The sequence below is a fragment of the Cheilinus undulatus genome, linkage group 12 (genome assembly GCF_018320785.1).
Source record: "Cheilinus undulatus linkage group 12, ASM1832078v1, whole genome shotgun sequence".
Taxonomy (NCBI): domain Eukaryota; kingdom Metazoa; phylum Chordata; class Actinopteri; order Labriformes; family Labridae; genus Cheilinus; species Cheilinus undulatus.
Window position 1 is genome coordinate 37,864,317 of NC_054876.1, and position 16,474 is coordinate 37,880,790.

Consider the following 16,474-nt stretch of genomic DNA (forward strand, 5'->3'; position numbering starts at 1 on the left):
AAAGAACACACGGACACAAATGCATGCTTACTTACTTTTTATTAAACTAAGCAGAAAATGTAGTTTTTTTCCTCCTAGAAAAACCTGCTATTTTCAATAAAGCCTATGCCACAGGAGCATTTTCTGTGCTGAGTTTAGCCTTAAAGTCTTTAGTTTCTCTGACATGATAAGTCAACCCTACAGGTTTTTCTTTGCGCAATGCATCAGTGCTTGTCATGTCAGAGCCTGAAGCGTGTGCACATCATTATAAACTAAGTTAACTTTTTTTTCTGATTTGAATAACAACGGGATCATCCAGAAAGTCAGCTGTGTGAAAATGCAAATATAACAAAAACAATTGTAACATGACTCCAAAATTAAACTTCAGAATTTATAATCCTCTTCAAATATCTTCTGTTTAGGCTTTCACTTATTCAAACCAGTCTTCTAGGGTGGCCTGAAGGTGCAATACAAAATTACAAAGTCTGAAACACTTCTACAAATTTCAGACAAACTTACAAAGAAAACTTAACATTTCATGAAAAATATGTAACATTTCAAAAACTGAATTTAAAATGATAGATTTACATCTTACAAAACAAACTGATAAAATATGAAGCACTTTTACATTAGCAGAAACGAATTTATAATTTGCAGAACACTTTTGAAACTTCTGAAACAAATAAGAAACATTATCTTACAAAAAGGGAATGAACCAAAAGCTATGAGTGAGCCAAGTTTCAAGTTTTGTAAAAGTGTTTCAGACTTTGTAATTTTGTAAATTTGTAAAATGTAAATTTGTTTTGCCATTTGTCAGTGTTTTGCTAATGTAAATGTGTTTTATGAAATGTAAGAATGTTTTGGTTAATGCAGATATGAGTCAAGCTTTGTTAAAGTGTTTCAGACTTTGTAATTTTGTGTTGCACTTCCAGGCCACCAGTCTTCTGTGGTTGCAGGTGACATTATATTTTATTGCTGAATTAATGAACAAAGATCAAATGTGCAGCACCCCTAAATAAAGTTCACAGTACAGTTCTACATTTATTACCATAAGAAATTCTGTTAAAATATATAAATAGGAACCACTGTAAAAACATTAAGAGAAACATTTATAGCTGAGGAGCAATTACAAGTTTTTCTGCTCAGTTGGATGGAAAATGACAAGAAATGTGCCAAAACAAACAAGGTCAATGTGTCGCTGATGCACAAGTTGCCTGAGTGTGACAAACAGATATCAGTAACTGAGCAACACGAAACACTTGATTTACAAAAGCTGGCGTTGGAAAATATGGTGCTTGCATACAAAACTATCAGATAAAATGTGAACATGTTTTAATGTTCCAGCGTAATATTTGTAAGTAAATACGACATTATATTTTATTTCTTACTTAAGCTCCGATTTTGTGCTGCAAAAATGTAAATCTTCACATAAAAAATTAAATCTTAGTGTATTTGTGTCATTTCAAGCCAAAATACCCTATTCTTCCTCCTGCTGTGTGTCCTTCTATATCCTTACCTAATGAAAATGTCCTTCTGTTTTATTTTTTGGTGATAATACAAAACTTTAAAAATCTGTTAATGTATACAGTCCCTCCACCTACCTTGTACACATACAATTCATCCATCCATTTATATTATGATAAAATATTTATAGATGTTGCCTATTAAACTACCTTACCTGTTGTCTCTTATTTGTTACCTGTTATACTGGGTTTTTTTTTCTTTTGTATTTTAATTGTGTTTCTACATGACAAGTCCAGGTAAAAATCTTATTTTGAGATTTTTCAGGCGAAAAATAAGACCTGGATTGCTCATAATGAGCAAAACTCCCTGCCAAAGTATTGAATCGTATGTAATAATAAAATGTTATAAGTTTCGCCATCATAAGAAATTCAGGACTTATTTTTTTGCTCGTAGAATCTTGAAGTACCGAGTGAGCCTGAAGGGGATACACAGTAGATAATGGATTGATTTCTTAATTTATGATGGAAAAAACAGACTTTTCAGGTGATTATGGGTCAGTGTATTTCACGGTCAACAACTGAGAATCACATGCTTCATTTTTTAAAGAAGCACCAGCCTGTATGCTCTCTATTTTTCACAGTAAGCGATGTGCACTCTGGCGAGGGGCACAGAATTCATAGCATGCTTTTTTGAGCACAACACCTGCAACCCGGTCACACAGATAGGAAAAAATGAATGCTACAATCCCATTGTTCCATTTTCTTTTCTTTCCTTTTTTTCCATTGCAGCATAAAAACAACGCAATGAAAAACAAACCCTTCTTGATTTATGTCTTGTTTTTCTATTGTTAAAGAGTAATGGAAAACAGCTTGCTTGATTTAAGATTTCTCATTTCACAATAAAAATCTGCTGGTCTTAAAGTACACCAACCATTGCGGCTTGGTTTACCATACATAGAATGAGATAGTTTGTCTTAAAATTAATTTTAAAAATGCACTTTTTAAGATTTGCTTTATATTTTCATGAAGTGTTGTGTTTGTGATGTGAAGCTGTTCATCTCTGAGAGCAGCAGGAAAGATAATGGACAAAAGCTCATAGTCCTCGAGCCCCAGTGAGCTGTTTAGGAGCTGCACTAGTAAAAAATTTTCACAGCAACCTTGTGGCTCATTCATGGCACACAATGACCTCAGATCTGAACTTTTGGTTTGTATTGATTTTGCCCATGTTTTTGTGTGTGTGCATGAGCTGTCTTTTTAAACAAAACAATCTTAACCTCCCATAACAGTAAATCAAGCCACTGACTTTACAGAAAATGGAAAACAGGTTTTTCTACCAGTGTGCTTGCTTCACACCTACCCTGTGGCAGCGGTTTCAGGGATTAATAATTACCATTTGGAAATGATCAGTCTTGTTTGCTACAGAGCCATTCCTTTCTTTTCCACAAACAGTAAAAACTTTTTACTGGAGCATTAAAATGGATGTAAAAGAAATAGGGAAACAGCGTTTGCTGCCATATGGAAAAACTCAAGGCTGTGCAGTCATTAGTCCAACTAGAATTACCTTTTTGAGTTTTGGCAGGAACATTTCTCAAGTCAGCACTGCTGCAGTAAATCTCATGACATGGATGCATCATCAGCATGATTTTACTCTGCCACAGCAAAGGAAGTGAAAAGTGAAAGTACGTGATCTGAGAGGAGTTTGTGTGGGTGTGATCGTGACTGCTGTATGCTTCCCCTCTATAGCACCTTACCACTGACGTCCATAGTTAGCCAGTTTGTAGTTGACTAAAATGACTAAAAGGCTGGAGTTTCAATTCTGACATTTTCTGAAAACAAAAACTTAAAGTGGTTAAAAAGAAAGTAAACTACATACCGAGGAAACTGAACAACACTCAGGCACTTACAGTTGTTGAGATTCTTTTATATTTCACTAGAGGGAGACAGATTTTCTCCTTTATCATTAAAACACCATAAAAGCAAAATATCAAAGTACCAAATTACATAACGAGAGTGCTGACCATAGTAAACAAACTTGTTGGCACAAAAACATCTTGTAAACATTTCCTGCTACTTTTGTGCTGCATTTGTAGTCATTGTAAATCCAGATTATGTCACAAAACCATCAAACATATCTTGAATGACAGGCTTTAAACCTGTGAATGTCCTTTTTTCTCATCCTTCACCTCCTCTACTCACTCTTCTCCTTATTTGTGATTGTGGTGCTGTAGTAGTAAACCTGAGCCCGTAGGAAACAGCTGAGGATGGCTGACAGTGCATGTGACAGAGTCTGTAATGAGCTTCCTGTATCCTGAAAAAGTAAAATAAAACATAATATCAGTGAGTAAAAACAACACAGATAGACTGGAGCTTTCTGAAGTAAGATGTTTTTTATGTTTTCATTTCTGTGTTTGATTCCTGATTGCATACCTGCAGAGACAAATAGAGGAAACCCAGAGAGCCCAATGCTGATAGAGACAGCGACAGGGTGGAGAGTTGTCCTGTGTGACCATTACAGTAGTTTGTCCTAGCCTGGACACCCTGGAAAACAAATCCAGCAAAAAATAAATCACTGTTTTCTGATAAATGTGAGCTGTGCATGACTGAATTTGAGTCACAAACAATAGTAATCAGAGAACAGCACTGGGCTGCACCAGCTATGTGAAAATACGAATATAACTGTTAATTAAGGGCAGAGATAGCCCCAGACTAGCTCCTATCTTACACCTAGCTCCGAGCACATGTAAAAAAGCATTGGCCTGGTGTATCATGTTGAACTCTGAGGATGAGCAGCTGCTGTTTGATGTCAGCAGCCTTCTGCATGATAGATTATATCCCTTTTATTAACACTTGAGCTTTCCTCCATCATTTAAGCTCCATAAATCACCTCATGTTTCAGTTGATTTCACCACTAAACCTGTTATTTTACATCAGATTATATGGTGTAGGTTTTAGATATCACTATTTCACTCACAGCAGTTAAAATACATTATTGTCTTCTGTGCCAGAGGTGTCAGACTCAATCACAGTAGGGGTCGGATTCTGAAATTAGGTCTATCCTGAGAGCCGAACAGGGTCAATATTTAACCATAAACCATCAACTTCATTTTCACCAGTAATGAATTATAAGGAAAAAAAATTAGCACTGATGATTAATGATTTTGAGAGAATGAGAATTTCAAAGGCTAAAAACCTGAGATAAAAAGTCAAACTGTGTTCAAAACACAAAATTAAAAGTCAATGTAATGTTTTTAAAAGGCAAATATAAAAGATAGAAAACTAATGAGTTTTAAAGATCAAAATATGAGACAGATTCAAAATCATGACTTTTAAATATCTAAATAAGTGTAGTGGAATCAAGGCCTAAATCTGCTGCTGACTTTTCCCCCATGTCTACCAACTACCTATCCTTGTTTATGAACCTTTCCCACTAAAAAGCTTCTCAGACAGTAAGACACTGGACCTGACACTTCGATAAATTACAGATCTCAGGAGAGATCACATTGAAGATAACTGATTGGACGGCTGGAATCAGGGCCTCCTCACTGACTATATTTGTGTCTTACTAAAGCCGTGAAACATCCACCTTCTTGAACTTTGAATCGTAAAACAAAACTTTCCTATCTCTAAACAACAAAACCAGATGGTGATCGTAAATAACTTGTTCTTTCTCTGCAAGACTCAAACTGTATGGGCTGGAAGTCCAATAACTATATAAACATCATGTTTTTCAACAGGAAATGTTTACATTTGTCTGAGATAGCCCACATGGAACACCACAATATGTTTCATATTTCTTTAGCACTTCAGATGGCGAAGAAATTCATTTTTGGTCACGCACACGCCTCCACATGAACAACCCCCTTTGTGTCTTACTAGTTGTTGTTTCATATTTAACTGTGTGACAGTTTAATTGATGTTACACTAGAATTTTATAACCATTTATGCTATTCCTACATGCTCTTATTGAATTACTAATTTGATGAAGAGTGGTTCATGTAGTGATATTTGATCTCCAAGAGAAGGGGAAACTCATATGAAGACCCCTCCCCTTTTCTTTACAGGGATACTTCAACATTTGGCAAATTCGCCCATTGCCATAATTCCTATAGTCTCAGTAATAGGTTTGTTACCTTTAGTTGTCTGTGCAAGCTATTTTTAGATCGGCGGGGCTGAGATACTAGCCACTCTGCCAATGCTATTGAGTCTTATGGTATCCCGGCTTTCCCTCATCAAACACACAATCCAACAACTCCAAAACACTCGTGGACAAGTTGTGACCTGCACATTCACCACGCACATCCAGACTTCATCACTGTGTTCCAACAATAAAAGTGATGTCAACCATCCTAAGATATTAATTTTGATATTAGTTGGATGAATTAAGAACTGTTTTTTTTTTTTTTAATGAAACAAATCCATCAGAATCTTTGGGAAAGACCCATCAGTCAGTTCATCTCCTCATCCTTCTTCTACAGCAAACAGTAGGATTCTGATCCAACTCATCAGGGTTGACGGTGTCTCAACAGCTCCATTAAAACAACTAATTAGTTCAGATCTATTTTTCCAAATTTACATTCCAAATTCTACGCCGTTATTTTCAAATCATCCACTCTCCATTAAACTAGATTAGCATCATTCCTTTATTATCACATTTAGTCACTTCCTGTTTATTTACTCACATTATATTAATATTAGCCACGTGATATATACATTGTATTTCTGTTATTTAATAGTAAATCTTCAGAACATCAGTTGTCCAGAAATCACTATTGACAGTTGAGTCACCGTCACGAGGACTCATAACTTGAGCTTTTCCCTTATTCATCATCGTACCTTATACTTATGTGTGTTTTAAGGACTGAAGTTTTAGGTCATTTAAGCATTGATATCCATATTGGTATCGACTAGAATTAATTTATATATCAACATATCAGATATCCACAAAAAGCCAATAATGTGCAGTTTACACAGAGCTGGTGCAACAGCCCACAGATTTGATAATGAGCTGCATGGACATGAGGTTGTTAAAATTACCTTGCTTGCAATTATTCCTGACAGACTGGAGGCATGCAGCACTGAGGCAACTGCTTTGGAAGTATAGGAGCCCAGGAGGAACATTAAACCACCGTAACCTAGAAGCAACAACAATCCTGCAGGAGAATAAAACACAAAACAGGATGATACAAGAGAGATTCATCTTTATGCACAAGACAAGAAAGACAAAACTATCCGTTATCAGAATCTTCACTCTGGTCTCTGGCAAATTCAGTCAGGTATCTATCAGGACCTAAAATATTGTTTTAGAAGTAACTTAAATCAATTATGTTTAATTAGCTCTTTAATAGTGTTTGGAAATTTGTTTGTTCTGTCTCTCAAACAAACGCTCTCCGTGAAGAGTTTGAGTGCCACAAGGTGGCGCTCCAGGATAACACACACTGCAGTGTGTGACTCTCACTGTGGTTAGTCAATAAATCATGCTCTTCTTGCATCAAAGGGCTGAATGTTTCTGTAGCACGTCTCCAGACCTCTTTGCTTTAAAGTTCTACACGGATAACCACTGGAAAACATTGTAACACACTAATAAATCATACTTTCTAATCCTCAGAGGTCTAAACACTAAAGGACCACACACATCTATTTAACTGCATGTTTCCAGATCTCTAATTTTTCATGTTTCTATTTTTAATACGATCTACAAATGAATTCTGGAAAAACTCTGATGGAAATGTTTATATTCTGTATGTCTGCTTTAGATCCTCTGCAGCGCTTGTGAATGTTAAGTATTGTTTGTTTGATAATGATATTCATGACTGGAAGTAAGGAGGCAATACTGGTAAAAATCTGATCCTAACTGTGCTACAGTGGTTGGAAATGTACGAGAGGTTTGAAGAAAAAAGGTCTGTTATCTTATTCAAAGAGAAAAGGTTTTATTAACAAGAGGATGAACAGGATGATTAATGACAGAGTAAATGTTTGTCGACTAAAATAAATATCAAGATGCTGGATCTGCACAGTGCTTTCTTTAATAATGAACACCCGTAACCACAGCTGATTTACTCCTGTGCCCCTACAAGTAATTTGTCTCTTCTACACTGATCTTAAACCATGGCTGGTTGTAAAAACAAAAAAGGCTAGCAGCATGTAAAAAAGAAACAAAGGTTTAACCAAGTGAGGTTTAATACAGTTAACTGTCTTGTGTAAGTTCATTGCTATGCAATATTTTTACAATATTTATATTTATACAACATAGAGTTTCTACATTAGCATATTGTAAAACATTTTAAGTTAAGGCAAAGGACAAAACAGCTTTGAATCTGCTATATCTTTACCTGATTAAGCTTAATCCTTTCAACTTTTAAAGTCTTTTATATGTAATTACAGTGCAGTTTATATAATTGTAGTATCGAGTTTTCACTCACAAGTGGAATTTAAAAAGCAACAATTACCTAAAGCTGTTGTTTTAATCCACCGTGAACATAAAAAATATTTGGGGATCATTTTTTTTCTTTGGGCTTAAGTTAATTTATGAAGCTCCTTAGTGAGGAAAACTGAGACAACAAATAATATGGCTCATTTACAGAATCAAATCCTGTGTCCACTGCTGGCTTTTTCAATGCTGGTAGTGCTCACAGCCTCAGTTTCAGAGAGATTCTTTCTGGCATTTTTTGTAAATAGGTTATAAAAGTTAATTTCTGCTTTCCTTGGAAGTATCTGTTATTAAATATCTGAGTCCTTTGTGATTTAATTTTTCAAGGAAGTACAACCGAAAAACATGAAACAATGAAAAGACAAGTTGGAATGTTTTCTCTTCCCCCCTTATCAGAAGTGCAACCCTTCCTGATTCTGATTGGCGAGAGAAGGAGAAGTGATAACAACAAATGAGGAACTGCTACAAAAGTTGAACTGTTTTAACTAAGAGCGGCAACAAAAACAGCTGATGCTGTGGCCGTTGAGTACCGCTAAAAGAGGCTCTGATGGAAAATCTGATAGCATTGAGACTGTCAAAGTTTTGGATTATTTTATATTTTATGATACAGGTTTTTGGAAAATAATCTACATGTGATTTTTTTCCCCCTAATATTGCAATGGCGATTTAATATGCGATTATTCCTTAACTTTCTTTTATTCCTAAACAAGGCTTGAACAATTCTTTGAACATGTCTAATTCTGATGATTTTGACTCGTATTGCAAATTGGATATGAATTACTGCTTTGAAGGTTTTTTGTCATTCTTATATTTAATAAGAAAAAGTTTTAAAAAATGAAGAAGGTAGGATTTTTTGTAGACTATTCTAAAAAAATGGCACCTGAGTGATCGCATGATATGTCATGCATAACATCTCTGCTGCAAAAAGTTTAAAACTTGTATTTTGACACAAATTTTGGGTCAAAGAAATATTGCACCTCGCAGCAGGCCATATTAAAATTCAATCTAATTTTGAATTAATTTGATTAATTGCTCCGCCCTATTTTAAAACAGAAAAAAATCCTCTGTTATCTAAATAACCAATAGTATCGCAGAGTGTCAAATACAGGTGCATCTAAAAAAAATCATGAAAAAGTTCTTTTTTTCTTGTGATTTAATTTGAGATGTGAAACTTCCGTATATTCTGGATTCATTTCAAAGTGAAATATTTCAAGACCTTTTTTTTTTTAATTGGTGTTGATCAGGGCTTACAGCTCAAAAAAATCCACTCAAAATATTAGAATATCACAAAAATCAGTCCAAAAAAGGATTTTATTACAAAAATGTTGACCTTCTGGAAATGCATGCACTTAGTAATTGGTTGGAGCTCTTTTTGCACAAATGCTTCAAACTGCATCTATGCAAGGCATGGAACCAATCAGCCTGTGGCACTGCTTGGGTGTTATGAAGCCCAGGTTGCTCTGACTGAAGCCTTCAGCTGTCTGTATTGTTGAGTCCAGTCTCTCATCTTCCTCTTGACAATAGGAAGAGATTCTCTATGGAGTCAGGTCAGACTAGTTGGCGGGCCAATCAAACACAGTAATACCACAGTCAGCAAACCAGCTTCTAGTAGTTTTGGCTTCACAGTGGGCAGGGGCCAAGTCCTGATGAAAATTAAAATGAGTATCTCCATAAAGCTTCTCAGCAGATGGAAGCATGAAGAGCTCTAAAATGGCACCCCTGACTGTGAAAACAGGACTTTGCACCACTGAGCAACGGTCCAGATCTTTTAACTTATGGCACCTGTGGTCCAGGATTGGCTGAACATTAAGAGCACCACACTTATAGCCCATTTCCTGGACCTGTTTGTGTGGTAGCTCTTGATACTCTGGCTTCAGCCTTCTGGTTCTTGAAAAAGTTCTTAAATCTGCTTTGTTTGACAATCCTCTGAAGGTTGTGCTCATCCCTTTTCGCTTTTTTTTTTAACCACAATTTTCTCTTCCACTTAACTTTCCATGAATAAGCTTTGATACAGCCTCTGAGAACAGCCTGCTCTTTCAGCAGTGACCTTCTGTAGCTTACTCTCCTTGTGGAGGGAGTCAATGATCGTCTTCTAGACAGTGGGCAAGTCAGCAGTCTTTCACATGGTTGTGGTTGTGTGTACTGAACCAAAGAGAGAATGAAGGCTCAGGAAACCTTTGCAAATTGGACTTTTCCACAATAGTCTAATATTTTGAGACAGTGGATTTTTGATTTTCATGAGCTGTAGGCATCAAGATTAAAACTTTAAAAAAGTCTTGAAATGTTTCACTCCATATTGGGATGAATCTAGAATATATGGAAATGTAACTTTCTATAGAAAGTAAAAAAATTAACTTTTACATGATGCTCTACAAACACATAGTATGCAATCAACATCTGAAAATACTTTAATCTTTTAAAATGGCTTTTTTACAGCCTAAAATCCATACTTGTGTCATGTTTTAAGGATAAAATCCTTACCTTGAAAGATCATACACTCTTTGGAATAGGAAGTTATAAAATGTACATGCTAACCTTTGAGGGTTTCACCTCGATAATGCAGAATGAGGAAGATGATCACTGCTGTCTGAGTCAATGTGATGAACCTCTCAGCCCAGGCACTGTAGAGACGGGAAAGACACACATAAGTAAAGGCAGATACAAATTGTCTGCAGCTAAAGATGAAAATATTCTCTTTAAATTTGATTTTCTGCAGAATTCTCACATGATGGGCTTGTCTTTGAACTAAAGTGTACATTTTTCAGACATTTATTGACTGACTGTCACTTGTTTAAACAGAGTGGCTTCAGCAAATGACTCACTTCCACCAGTGAGTCACATAGTCATTTAGTATGGAGGATCTGTGGTTGAACGTGGTAAAACATGTGCTTTAGCCATTCCCACAGCATCACAAAAACTTGAGGATTTAGGGAATAGTATAAGTCAGCCCAAAAACAACAACAGAAACAGCTGGCTAGTGAAAGATGCTGAAGGAAAGTTGTCGGACAGAAACTGGAGCTAGTGTTTTCTGATAACTGAAAGGAGATTAGCAAAAGAAAGAATTCTGTTTGCTCCAACCACGCTCAGCAACTAAATATAGCTTAAATAGTTTTCAGCATGTAGAGGTGTTTAAGAGCTGGAAATGCCTTTGAATGCCCATTAGGATTCCACCATTTATGAGCCCAAAAATGTTTTTTTTCCTTAACCACACTTTAAATATGTTTTGCACCAAGTTAAAACTGTAAAGTAGAACAGATAAGACCCTCTAGACTTGCATCCAAGACTTTTTTAAAGGCCTTAAGTTTCCCTAAATTGATTTATTTACTTTTTAGACTTTTTAAGACCCTGGTCTAGCGCCCCCTTTAGGGTTGGATAGTTATGCTTGATACCCCTGATGTTCACAAAAAATCTGAATGGTTAAGACTGGTTATTTGACTGTTGCCGGGCAACTAGAGCAGTTGGCAGCAAGAAGGATGCACTCTTGAGTTATATGCTGGACTTGTAATGTTTATTCTCAATTAAATTGACAACATATGTTGAGACCTGTGAAAACAACGAAGATGGATAGTCCAGGACACCTCTGAGAGAAAGAACGGAAAATTTCCATCAAGAAAAACCCAAAAAAGGTGAAAAAGAAGACCTCAGTCTCAACTAAAACTCCTGGCTAGCTTAAAAGCTAACAACTGCCAGTAACTGCCACAGAACACTGCCTGATCAACAGGAGACTACTGAATGTTACCTATTGAGGTAGCATGGGGCGGCATGTACGAACGCAACAGCCCGGCGCTCCATCACTAGCAGCAAAACAAAACACTACACTTACACCAGAACTGACAGCATGCCTATGGAGTTTGAAATCTTTCCCCATGGATATTATCCGGAGAATGGGGTGCTTGGAGACTGAAAGGGGGAGGACGCGGAGCAGCACGACACCTACAGCCTGGTAGGGAGGAGGCAGAGACGGCGTTGTGTGAGAAGGCGGAAGCAGGGCAAACAAGCTGGGCTGCAGGCTAGGCTAAGAGCGGCCCCACACAAACCTGTCATACCAAGCATCTTTCTTCCGGGTGCCCACTCCCTCGCCAGCGGGACGGATGGCGTGAGGCTACATATTTCTTACCACCGCTTGGACCGCTGTGTAATTTCATTTTGTTTTTACAATGCAATGACAATAAACGACTATCTATCTATTTTGGTACCTTTCCTAACTTTTGACGGGGATAAACACAAATAACAGTGAACCATACCAAACTGGGCTGAACCAGGCCACTTGGTGGAAATGCAGATTTAGTATAGGATGGAAAAATATGAAAAGGAACATCTCTGGCAGTATTATGGGAAAAAAACTTGACTTTACATAATTATTAATGGGCATAACAGCAAGGCAGAGGCAGGGGAGGGGGATGCTGAAAGAGGGGCAAGAGACAGCAAAACAACAAAAAGAGGACAAATCTATGGCTGTCATAGTTTCACATTTGAAGTCTTACAATAGTGGGAAGTTGTGGGCGACTGCGTACACAACAGGACATGAGAAGGCATAAAGCTGCAGCAGGCCGGCGGTCAGACTCAGACCCTCTGCACTTCCTCTCCACAGTATCTTTATCAGCTGAGGCAGCTGACCTGCAGAGAGACAAGACAAGGAGGTGAGTAAGGCTACAAAATTAATAGTACAATTTTCCCATTATTGTTATACAAGAGGCCTTCTAAATTTAGCAATAATAAAAAAAAAAACTATCTCATGTAAACAAGCAATACATTCTCACACATGTGTATATTTTCATTGCAGGATGGAAGGATAAAATTACTTGACAAATTTTGACCACAAAAAACCCTTTGATATCAAAGTAAAAACAGTTTTAGACAAAGTAATGTCAATTACATAAAAACATGCAAAGTAAAAGTAGTGATTGCATAAATATTCACCCCCTTTAAAGTGACTGACCTAATTCAACAGAGCTCCATCCACTTGGTGCTAGTAGTCTCACAATTAGCAAAATGGGGATCACCTGGGTGTAGTGAATGTGTCTAAAGTGGTAGTAGTATAAAGACACCTGAGTCTTAAAGGTCCAGTCACTGGTAAATCTGTATTCCTGGCTGCCATTACACCATAAAGACAAAGGAACACCACAAGCATCTCAGAGAAAGGTTATTGTAAAGTGGAAGTCAGGGGATGGATACAAACATGTGTAAATCTGTAAAGAAGGAGACTAAAGAGAGGCCACCAAGGCACCTATGACTACTATGAAGGAGTTACAAGCTTCAGCAGCTGAGACGGGAGAGAACAACAGTTACCCGGGTTCTTCGCCAGTCAAAGTTTTATGGGAGAGTGGCAAAGAGGAAGCCACTGCTGAAGAAAACTAATCAAATCCCAACAAAGGTTCACCAGAAGACATGTGGGAGACTCCATAGTCAAGTGGAAGAAAGTTCTTTGGTCTGATGAGACCAAAATGATGCTTTTTGGCCATCAGACAAGATGCCAAACACCGCACATCCCCACAAACACGCCATCCCCACTGTGGAGCACGTTGGTGGCAGCATCATGCTGTGGGGATGCTTCTCAACAGCCAGCCCAAGAAGGCTTGTAAAGGTAGAGGGTAAAATGAATGCAGTAACATATGGGAAAATCCTGGTGGATAATCTTATTCAGTCTACAAGAGAACTATGGCTTTGGAGAAGATTTATTTCCAGTAAGACACTGACAATACAGCAAACGGTACACAGAAATGGTTTAAAGACAACAAAGTGAATGTTCCAGTGTACAGATGTGCAAGCTTATCCACACAGACTTAGTGCTGTTATTGCAGCCAAAGGTGCACACATTCTGACTTGAAGAGAGTGAATATTTATGAAGTCACTTGTTTTATATGACATATTTTCATTTCATTTACATTACTTCAAAGATGTCTGTTTTCGCTTTAACATTAAAGAAGTTTTTAATATATTGTTGTAAAAAAAGCCAAATAAGATTTACCATGATTAATTTATAAATCTATAAAATGATAAAATATCCAATTTTATAGGCACTGTAGTGTAGTAAATAAACATGAGTGATTATCTGTGAGTGAGAGGATTAAGCCCTGATCTTATCACTTCTTTACATTCTGGCCTTTCTTCTACTTTAACTTGATTGAATCAGATTTGACCAGATTGGATGACGACGGACGGTCTTACCAAAAAACGTGTCCGTGATGATCCATAATCCCAGGATACTCTTCAGTATAATCTTTAAACAAGTGACTGCATGGGGAATAAAAAAACAACAATAAAACTATCAGAAACAGCAAATATTCAAAGAACATCGAAGCAGGCCAACAGGTTAAGGGTGAACCGTTATCTTAAAACATGAAAGGAGCGATTAACGAAGGAAAAAGTCAACGTATATTACATATTTGGACGTTTTCAAGTTACACAAGCCAAGGTGTAACGATAAACCATTGTGAGTGAGAGGTGAAACACCACAGACTCCTCCTCTCTAACATCTGGAAAAGCTTTTCTCCACATTTATCAACAACGAGCCTCACCGTCCAACAGAAAGTTGACGAAAATCCTGTCGTAACATTTTTCTGGCATCAAAAATGTAACCAGGAAGTCTTTGAGGGGAGACGTGGCCATGGTGGGTCTTCTGCAGCCTGGAGTTTTCCACAGAAACAGTAACAAGAGGAGTGGTCCCAAAGTTCCCCAATATTTAAAGAGAGAGGGGTCAAAGTGGGCAGCTACCTCCGAAACCCAATCCCAACTTCCGTTACAGCCTGAGCACTGGCTGAAACCGTTGCTTGGAAACGAGATAGGCGGTTAAATGAGGAAAGTTAATCTCCAGTACGTTTTTACACCTTATTTCACGAGTTTATTTGCAAACCAGTAAGTTAGAGAGGCTTTTATGAGTTAATATTTGACCATAAAATTATACAAAACTTGACAAAAATTAAAATAAGGTAGTTAAACGATTGACTTGAAGGCTACGTTATTTCTGTCGTCATTTTCAAGCATTTATTTTTCTATTTATTAAAGCTGCAGCATAGTTAGCCTTATTATTTCATCATAAAAACAAATTTTATTCTAAGATATTTCTAACAATGTTTAAGTGAGATGTGTTTTTCAGAATCCTAAATGATGTTAGACATTTGAAATCTAAAGAGGCCTTTTGAAGCCAAGCAGCTGCTGCATATTAACTAACTTAAGACCAACCCAGAAACAGGGGTGAGCCAACTGGGCCCATGAGATCATGAGCCCTCATATTAGCCCCGCCCACATTAAATCCAGCCAGGAAAGAGGTGAAAAACAGTCTCAATCCAGAATTCAGCCATATGTAGATCTCTATGTTTTAACATGTTTAGCTACTGCAACAATATTCCAACATATCTAGCATGTTAAGACAAAAACTTTGGATTTGATTTTAACTCCTAAAGTGTAATTTTAACTCAATTCTGAGGGAATTGGGCTTCAGTGTTGGAGTTATCTGACAGCAGTGATCCACACGTGTTAGTTCAAGTCTGTAAAAAGTCAATTTATCTAAGCTCTGCCTACTGCGAGTTTCAAATCTGGGGGATGTGTGGACAGAGTTCCCCAATCATGCAAAGTTTTTAGATGTGTTTATATGCTTTAGTGTTTGTTTTGTTTTGTTTTTTTTCAAGATTTATTTTTGGCCCTTTTGTGCCTTCATTGGATTAAAGAGGACAGTGGAAAGACTCGGAAAACAGGGACGAGAGGGTGGGGAGAGACATGCGGCAAAGGGCCACAAGCTGGATTCGAACCCAGGCCACCTGCATACATGGGTGCACCTTAAACCACTCGACCATGCCCCATATGTTTTAGTGTCTGAATGGAATCCATGTTGGGGTTCTTTTGCTCATGTTTCTAGTGGGTTGTTATTTTTTATGTGAGACACATTTGCAGCATGAGTGAAATTATCCACTGGATTGGAGTTGCCACCCATTATTTCAGGTGCTTCTAAAGTTCATGAAGCGAAAATTCTTCATTAGTATGCATTGCCGTGCTATGAGGTTGAATCTGCTTTGTTCTTGCCAGAGGAGACCCACCAATCCAGACAAGCGGATTGATGTATTAGACTTTGTATCGGACCATTGTGGCGAAGAGGGAGCTGAGCCAGGAGGCGATTAACTGGCCAATGTACCTTCCAACCCTCACCTGTTGGCATTAACTCTGGGTAATAATTGAAAGAATGAGATCGCAAGTTCAAGTGGTCAAAATGAGATTCCTCAGGAGGGTGGCTGGGTACAGCCTTAGAGAAAGGGTGAAGAGTTCTGACATCTGAAGCTCGAAGTAGAGCCCCTGCTCCTTGGTGTCAAAGGAGCCAGTTGAGGTATTTAGGATGCCCCCTGGACACATCCCTGTGGAGGTATTCCAGGAGCATCTAACTAGGAGACCCTGGGTAGACTCAGGACATGCTGGAGGGATTCTATATCTCATTGGGCCTGGGAACACCTCACAATCCCCCAGGAAGAGTTGGAAATAATGCTGGGGAAAAAGATGACTGGTCTGACTTGCTTAGCCTGCTGCAGTGGCAACCCAGCCTCAAATTAGCAGAAGAAATAGATGGATGAATGGATGGAAGTTTCTCTGGCTAACTTTTTTATAAGGACAACGGGAA

General features: G+C 37.7%; 1 protein-coding gene across 1 annotated transcript; it reads right to left on the reverse strand.

Moving 5' to 3' along the window:
- Positions 1–22: 22 nt before the first annotated feature.
- LOC121518622 (mannose-P-dolichol utilization defect 1 protein-like) lies at positions 23–14,562 on the reverse strand. The gene is made up of 7 exons (XM_041801060.1): positions 14,388–14,562; positions 14,038–14,103; positions 12,354–12,486; positions 10,405–10,490; positions 6,477–6,592; positions 3,870–3,980; positions 23–3,750 (listed from the first exon to the last, which is right to left on the reverse strand). Exons 1-7 carry the CDS (start codon positions 14,476–14,478, stop codon positions 3,631–3,633), a joined length of 723 nt encoding a protein of 240 aa, XP_041656994.1. The 5' UTR covers positions 14,479–14,562; the 3' UTR covers positions 23–3,630.
- Positions 14,563–16,474: the final 1,912 nt, after the last annotated feature.

Excerpts from the sequence above, each read along its gene's own strand:
- LOC121518622 (XM_041801060.1), bottom strand. The coding sequence starts at position 14,478 with ATGGCCACGTCTCCCCTCAAAGACTTCCTGGTTACATTTTTGATGCCA. Across the intron at positions 10,491-12,353 it reads GCCCACAACTTCCCACTATT|TGCCTGGGCTGAGAGGTTCA; the intron begins GTAAGACTTCAA and ends CCGTCTCTACAG. Across the intron at positions 3,981-6,476 it reads CAGGAATAATTGCAAGCAAG|GGTGTCCAGGCTAGGACAAA; the intron begins GTAATTTTAACA and ends TTTGTTTTCCAG.